The 8,497-nt window shown below is 47.4% G+C and overlaps 1 protein-coding gene across 1 annotated transcript; it reads right to left on the bottom strand.

Moving 5' to 3' along the window:
• Nucleotides 1–3,079: 3,079 nt before the first annotated feature.
• lrrn3b (leucine rich repeat neuronal 3b) lies at nucleotides 3,080–5,215 on the bottom strand. Its single transcript, XM_076297324.1, has one exon. The coding sequence runs from the start codon at nucleotides 5,213–5,215 to the stop codon at nucleotides 3,080–3,082; it is 2,136 nt and encodes a 711-aa protein (XP_076153439.1).
• Nucleotides 5,216–8,497: the final 3,282 nt, after the last annotated feature.

Below are 8,497 nucleotides of genomic sequence, written 5' to 3'. Positions count from 1 at the left end.
TGGTGTGTTAGGGTAGGGAGGGGGGCAGTGTGTGTGTATGTGTAAGAGAGTTCCTGTCTGCATACAGCATACAGTATACTGTATGTACTTCAACAGCCTGGTTGGTAGAGTTGTTAGTTCCAATGACTGAATGACATCTAGGTTTACGAATGTCTATGAGTATGTGTGTGTGTGTGCGTGAGGTTGCATGCGTGTGTGTGTCTACGTGTATGCATGTGTGTGTGTGTGTGTGTGTGTGTGTTAGGTTGCATGCATATTGTTTGTGTGTTTATGCATATGTGTGTGTGTGTGTGTGTGTGGGGGGGGGGGGGGGGGGGCAGTGGCCAGGCAGACTCCTCGGCTCCATCTGATGTGGACAGCACCTTGCACGGGGCCTGCAGGGTCATATTTCAGCCCGCCGTGGCTTTGATGAATGGGGAGCCTCTAAAAGCGCTGTCCGTGGTGCTGAAAGCCCCTCTGACGCATGGTGCCTGGCAGTCTGATAAATCCTCTGTGTCAGTCTGCTCCTGACAGCTATTCATCAACGTTCCTTTTTCTGCTCCTTTTTGTCTTTTTTTTCTCTCTTTTACATTAGTGGTAGTGTAAAGAAGAAATTGTCCTTTTTGATCCTTTTTTTTGCATCGTGTGTAGTGTAAAGCAAAGAAGAAAAAACAACAAATGAGAAATGCTGCGTGGTGTATGCATAACGTTGGCTACATAAGTAGGCAGTAGAGTGAGGCTTTTCTTCCTGCATGTTACAAGACAAAGCATGCCTCTATACCACACAGGAGTGATGGGACTGCACAATGCTTGTGTCAGGCAGTAAAATACATCAATTCAACAGAAAATCCCCACAATGCACCCCAGTTACAGCTAAGAAAGTGGCATTATTTGGAATGTGAATTTCACGTGTGTGTTGCAGTGTGGTTTATGGACCACTGTCGGCCATGACAGTGTGTCTGATTGAGTCTAACATTGCTTTATAGGCTGTCACGTACACAGTATTAATGCCTCACAAATGTACCAGCAATTCATGTTAATTCAATGAAATACATAACATCACTGGATAATTATCTGAAGTGCATGATTTTACTCAGTGTTTACAAAGTAGTCGTTGGCTTACTCAATTTGCTAAAGCCATTAGTAATCGCCAGAGAGAAAAACAAACAGACATATAGCTCGTATAGCATTCTAGTTCTTGTTTCTAGTTCACATGTTTTATGGTTAATTAACATGAAAGTACACCTTGCTGTGCATGTTAAGGCATACATTATTGTTATGCAATTGATGAAACCTTAATAGAGAACACTGAAAGACAAATAAAAACAGACAATACACAATCGTACATGTGAGTCGGCTGATGAAAACAAACAAACTATTCCATTTATTACCTCCGCCATGAGCGCTGTATTCAGCATTGTTTGTTTGTTTGTTTGTTTGTTATCTCTCTGCCTGTCTCTCAGCAGGATTATGACAAAACCTTGAGCCTGATTTTTATGAAACTTGGTGTAGGGGTGTAGCAGGGGCCAAGAAAGAACCCATCAAATGTTGGAGTGGATCCAAATCACGATGTGGATCCACAAAATTATTTTCCACTTTCATTAACATTTTGAGACCAGCCATTTGGCCTTGGCCTGTGGTCTGCGCTCTCTCTCTCTCTCTCTCTCTGAGTCCCCTTCTAGTTAAAAAATGTTTTTGTTTTTCTTCAAAAATCCCTCTCCAACCCCCAAGAGTTGTCTCCTGTGCCAAAATCATCACACACGGAGCTCAGTCGATATAAAAATGGCTTTTAATTTTACACCCAAAGCAAGAATGCAATGCCTTGAAACCAAGGGAATGCTAAAAATACTGCGAGTAATGATTTTTTTTTCTCTTCACTAAAGTACTTGATGTTGACTCGTGAAGCTGCAGACATGGCGTGTCCCTGTTTCACTTTCGCAGTTGCTCCAAGAAATCCGTCGATTATCTGTGTATTGTTTGGGTGTGTGTGTGTGTGTGTGTGTGTGTGAGCAACATTCACAGGTTTCGTAAGTGGACTGTTGTTCTCTTCCTCCTTTCTTCTGATTGAAATCCAAAGTGTAGGCACTTACACTGGCACAGGAAACTTCTCAAAAGATCATGTTTGTTGATATTTTTTTAGAATTGCAGCGACTGACTAGGTTCAAATTAACATTTAATTGGACACCACTTATTTAAACTATCAACTTCAAACAGCTCTGCTATGTCAAAGTCCTTAAAAATCCCCCAAAGATACATATTTTTGCACTTTATTAAGCATGTGTGCATGTATGTGTGTGATTGCAATAGTCAGTGATTGTGTGTGTGTGTGTGTGTGTGTGTGTGTGTGTGTGTGTGTGTGTGTGTGTGTGTGTGTGTGCGTGTGCGTCTGTGTGTGTTGGTACGAGAATACTCTGCTTTATAACTCACACCAGCTTACTGACTGGCTATAGCACAGTAAATGTTTCTGTTACATTTTTTTTTTTCAGGACAGAATATATAACAATTCTTATAGCAATGAAAAGACAAAATTTCTCTCTTTAAATAGAAAAGAAGATATATCTCATCAAAACTTTTACACCGCCATTGTTGTTCTCGTCTATTCTACAAGGGAGTTTTTTTTTTTCCTTTATGAAACGGGTGGCGTCTAACTCGTCTATGAATGCACTGCACAGACGGTATTGCTCGGGATCACAAGGACTGTTCCACTACTCTTTAACACATTTAACAGTCACAAGAGACAAAACTGGCTTCTTAGATCAACCCTGCAGACAGTCCGAGACGTGGCTCCCAGATTTCAGCAATGGCTCCCCAAGCCGACGCCACAGTCCTTAGGCCCACTGACGCAGAAACGTTATGATAACAGAGGTTTGAACTCCTGTTTCTGTTCCTTTTATAGTTTTGGCCACCAACAATCCCACGATAAAAGTACATTTGCAACTGGTTTCCTGAAATGTCAAAGTTTGCAACGACAAAAACAGGGACGTTGTTATTTCAGAGAGTAGTGGCAGCTTGTCCTTCAATGACCTGTCCTTTTGGCTGTGGCTATGAGAGTTTTTTTTTGTTAATTGATGTGGGTAACGCATCGTGTCTCTCGTTTATTTTAGAAAGCGTTGTCCGACACGTTTATGACCGTGGCTCTCACTTCCTCTGCGCCTGGCATGCCTTTGCCCGCCACCCAGAGCCGGGTGAAGGGTGAGTGCAGTGCCGCTTGCGGTGCCAACAGAGTTGTGGACTGGCACTTGCGCAGGTCTCCGTAGAGTTGCTGGTTCCCTAGGTGCACGTAGATGAGCAAGCAGGCGACCGACACGGCGGTGAGGAGCACGCCGAACACACTGATGACCGCCACGTCCCAGCGTTCGGACGCGAGCACCGCAGCGGCCACCGCCGTGGCCTCGACCTTCTTCGTGGTGACGTTGATGCACTTGGACCTCTGCGTGTGCAGCACGTTGGGGACGTCCACACACACCTTGTACTGGGTGGCTGGAGAGAGGTGTGTCAGGTTGTACACCTTGACGTCGGATGGGACGCGGGCGGTGAAAGCCACGGTGGGGTTTTTCGTGCCTGAGACGGTGAACCACTTGATGTTGGGCGCCAGGCTCCCGTGGGACGCCTTCCAGGACACCAGCACCGAGTTGGCCTCTATGGACTTGATGTCCACATTGAAGGAGCTGTTTGCCGGTTGCGGAAAATATCCGTTAACCTCCACCGAGACGGACCTCAGGTCGGCGCCGATGAGGTTGTGAGCCACGCAGGTGTACAGGCCGGCCTCGCTCTCCGTGATGTCGTAGATGTCGAACGTCCCCTCGGGGTGCATGTAGTACTTCTCGGTCACGGTGTTGGGCAGGACGCGCGTGCCCGCCGGCGTGATCCAGTAGATCTCCGGCTCGGGCTCGGCGAAGGCGCGGCAGTGGAGTGAGACGGCACTGCCGTTGGCCACGCTCAGGCGCGCCGGCAGGCTCTCGGGCGAGATGAGCGGCAGGCACGTCTCGGTCATCTCGCGGAAGTGCACCTGCCGCACGCGCTGGCCCTCGTACTCGGGTGGCTCCGAGCAGAAGAGGTAGTCGGGCTGCATGAAGCGCACGCGCGTCCGGTTGGCGCTCATCCAGCGAACCACGCAGTCGCAGCGGATGGGGTTGGAGTAGAGGCTGACCTCGCGCAGATTGGGCAGCGACTCCACGGTGACCCGATGCAGGGCACTCAGTGCGTTGCCGTTCAGCATGAGCGTCTCCAGGCGTAGAAGCTTCCGGAAGGCGCTCGGGTGGATGTAGGACAGCTTGGGGTTGTTGGTGGCCTCGATCTTGGTGAGCTCAGGGAGGTTGTCCAGGGCCAGGCTGTCGATGGACACCAGCTCCGGCATGCTGTTTATTTCCAGCTCCTTCAGGTGCGGCATGTCCACAAAATCACCCCGCTGGATCCGACCGATCGGGTTCTTGTTCAGGTCGAGGAACTTTAGGTTCTTGAGGTGCCTCAGGGCCCCATGTGGCACCTCGGGGAAGGTGTTGTCATAGAAGGAGATGCTCTCGAGGTTCTCCAAGCCGGCCAGAGAGTTGTCGGGTAACTGCGAGAGGTTCATCCTTGTCAGGACCAGGCTCCGAAGGTTCCTCAGGGGCCTGAAGGTCAAATCGGGGATAGTGGGGATGGGGTTCTCGCCTATCATCAGGATCTCCAGGCTCGGCGTGGACTCAAACCACTCGCTGCTGATGGTCCGGAGCTGGTTGGAGTTCAGGTGGAGCCGGAGCAGGCCGCGGAGCCCCCTGAAGGCCGCCGGCGAGATCGACGAGATCAGGTTGTGGTTCAGGTAGAGCTCCTGAAGGCTCGGGAGGCGGGAGAGCGCGTCATCGGGCAACGTGCAAATCCAGTTCTCCTCCAGGTGCAGCGAGAGCAACTGCGGCAGACGACCCAGGTCCAGGTCGGCCACGGACGTCACGTTGTTTTGCGACAGGTCGATCTCGGACACATTGACGAGGTATTCCAAAGGCCGGTCGACCTTGACAATGTTGTTCGTCTGCATCATCAGCACCTGCGTGTCCGCGGGTAGTCTCTCAGGGACCTCGAAAAGCCCCAAGTCGTTGCAGTCCACCGTGGGGCCCTCTTTGTACACCGACGTCGGGGAGAACCAGGGCCGGACTTCACACACACAGGACTTGGGGCAATCGACTCTGGCCACAGAAGCTGGAACAAAGGCCGCCACAGCGAGCCCCATTAACAAACAATCCACAAGCCACACGTCCTTCATATTGGCCCACTGCCCTGCACTTCAGTAATTGGTCCTTGTAGATTAAGTGGTCCGCCTTCAAAAATAATGGATCATTGGTTTGCAGTGAGGGGTGACGATTGCTTGCACCCGTGAGATTCCCCAGGGACTTTTTGGTTGGTTGTTGTCTTTTTTTCCCCCTCTTTCTTTTGCCCTCACATGCAGTGAACCCGATGTTAATTTTCTTGCTGGGGAATGGGTTTCAATTTGGAGTTAAGATCACACAGACCAGGTTACAACAAGGGCAGAAGGTAGAATAAAAACAAAAATCTCTGCAGAGGGGAAACAGTTTCACGGCTATAATGAATGGCAAAGTTTAATCCTCTCTTTGACTTCTGCGGAGAAACATCTGCTCCTCTCGACGTGAGCTGCCATTGTCAGTCATAATCCATTTCCACCTGGAGAAAAAAGGAAAACGACAGAGAGAGTGACGTGAGTGTGAGATGATAAAAAAATGAAGGTGACTGGGGGCACATCACAGCAGTCAGATTAAAGCATATTGACATTTACCAAAGTCACATTAAAGCACGTTGATATACGCTGGCATTTATATTGCATGGGCCCAGCCATCAAGCCTCTCTATCTTATTTTGGGATATAGCCACCGCCTGCCCCCACCCACCCCCTCTGCTATCCCACCCCACTGGTGTGGCATTAAATGGTGGTATTATCGGGCGGCTGGCTTTTCGTGTGATGTTACGGCAGATGTCTTTTTTGCTCGTGAAATTTACTTGAAAGGCAAAGTTCTTAAGGCCGGTGAGCGGGTCGCGCAGCTGCTCTTTGATAATTTTTCCTGTGCTCTTTTTTTTTTTTTTTCTCTGAGCTGAATGAATCATATGCGAGAGAGGAAGGGCAAGATGGGAGAGAAAGAGAGAGAGAGAGAGGGAGAGAGAAAGAGAGTGGGGGGGAGGCAGGAAGATAGAGAGAGAGAAATGGAAAAAGCCTCTTTTATCACATATCACTCCTGTGTTTCAAGCCTCCCTGCCTTTGTTTTGTCTTTTCCCCTTCGTCAATTAAGCGGTACGTGGTGTGCGGTGTGCGTGGCGTGCTTTCTTGTTCTCCTCATACTGTCAAACAGTGTTTTTGCCCCGCGTTGCTCATCAACGGCACCACGGCGGAAAAGGCAGCAAATTACAGAGCATGTGCAAGAGAGGATGAGAATGAAAGAGATGGTGTGAGAGCAAGAGAGAGAGAGAGAGAGGAGTGAAAGAAAGTGGGCTAGAAATAGAGCAGTAGAGAGAAAGGGAGGGGGCATACAGCAGAAGGGGAGTGGATGTGTAGGGTGATGGGATGAATGAGCAAGAGTGAGCGAGAAAGGAAATGATAGAGAAAGTGAGAGGATGCCAGCAAAAGAGAGGGAGAGAGAAAGAGAGAGAGAAAGATGAGTGGCAAAGAGTAAGGGGAGAGAAAGACAGAGAAGAGAGATTGAGGAAAAAGGGGAAGAAGTTGGGGAAGAGTGCGAGGGAGAGAGAGAGAGATGCTATGGAGCTTTTCCATCTTTCATCTCCGTATCAGCGCAATGGACTGGAAATGGAGAGGATGAAGGAACCTGCCCTCCACCCTGATTCTGTTCACTGAGGGTTGATAAGTTCTGTACAAAGAAAGACGGATATCTGAATGGGAGGGGAGGCCCAGTGTTACAGTAACTCCACTTAGAAATGAGAGTATGTGTGGTGTGTGTGTGTGTGTGTGTGTGTGTGTGTGTGTGTGTTTGTGTGTGTGTGTGTTTGTACTGGGAGAGATTTGGAAGCATGGTTCTTGCAAGGTCTGGCTGGCTAATCTAAAACATGGACTGGCAAATGAACTACTGCAGTGCCAGTAGTGTGTGTGTGTGTGTGTGTGTGTGTGTGTGTGTGTGTTAACGAAATGAGGGTATATTGGCACAGGCCAATTTGGTACTTCTGTTCAGCATCTACAGTAATGAAAGTCATGACTGATAGCACTCTCCTTCCTTCCTTCTTTGACTTCATCTCATTTTCATTCAGTAATACGATCATCTCCAACAGCTCCAGCCCTATGTGCTGCTGATGCTTCTCTCAGGATAGTTTATAGTACTGTTATTCAAATGACTTAAAGAATGGCTTCATATACCTAAATGTCTTTTTTTCTGCTTTCGATTGCTTCTCCACAATTTTTACAGTCTTGAGATGATGATTCTTGTGGTGAATGTGATGAGGATGAATGTGTCCAATGAATTTATATTAAAGTATACTACTCTCTGTTGTATTGGACAAGAACCCTCTATTGTATTAACTTTATTCAAATTACTTGAAGAATGTTTTGTGTTTTCAATAGCCTTTTATCATGACCTTCCACAGCTTTTACAAACATGATCTAAGATGACGGCTTGTCATGATGATAATGATGATGATAATGATGATGATGATGGTCCTGTGAATACAGAAGCATGGCTTATTCATTTTTACTTTCATCTTAAGAAATGCTTACTAGTAGTAGTTTAGTCCACAATGAGTCATATCATGAAAGGGTCCATGGATTTCCAATAAGCACCAATGTGCAGTTTTTTGACATCAATATTCTAAATACACCTAAAGAATTAGTCATCAAAATGGATTCTGCACACCTTTTATAAGTATAAGTATATATACTCTTTTGATCCTGTGAGGGACATTTGGTCTCTGCATTTATCCCAATCCGTCAATTAGTGAAACACACTGCACACTAATCCCAGCCCAGTGAGCTGCCTGCAACAACAGCGGCGCTCGGGGAGCAGTGAGGGGTTAAGTGCGCCACATACTCGACGCACCCGACCTGTAGCGCGACAATGTGACGTCACAGAAGCGCCGTAACCATTTATACTCGCGCGTGGTGGTTGTGTCACTCCCCGATGTGAGTCGCTACCCGATGTAAGTCACGCATGCTCAGATTGATAGGTTTTACGGCATAACGCCAAGGGATCCGACTGAAATCCATAAAATAATTAACTTTTCTGTTTAAAAAACGTTTTAGCTATCTAAGATTGTTTGATTGCTAACGTTAGCAAACGCCATTCAAGTGACCGCCTTTGTTGTGCTTGATTGCTTACTTACTTGCCAGCAGTGAACAAACTTCGTTATAGGTCAATTTTTATTGAAATTACAGAAGTCTCTCGCTAGCAGGCTACTTCAGCCTCTAATCTAGAACTGACATTAGAGATCATGCCGTGAAAATGTGATGCCTTACGCTAAATAATACATTACTGCTGTGTAGGCTAATGTCATTATTCTATGGCTAACAGCACTTGTAGTCGCAAAGTAGCAAAGTG

This window comes from Alosa pseudoharengus, unplaced genomic scaffold (assembly GCF_046254945.1).
Source record: "Alosa pseudoharengus isolate Yale_2024_CS ecotype anadromous, Long Island Sound unplaced genomic scaffold, YU_APseudo_1.1 YU_APseudo_1.1_scf_20, whole genome shotgun sequence".
Lineage (NCBI taxonomy): Eukaryota > Metazoa > Chordata > Actinopteri > Clupeiformes > Clupeidae > Alosa > Alosa pseudoharengus.
This window is presented reverse-complemented; position numbering and strand designations above follow the sequence as displayed.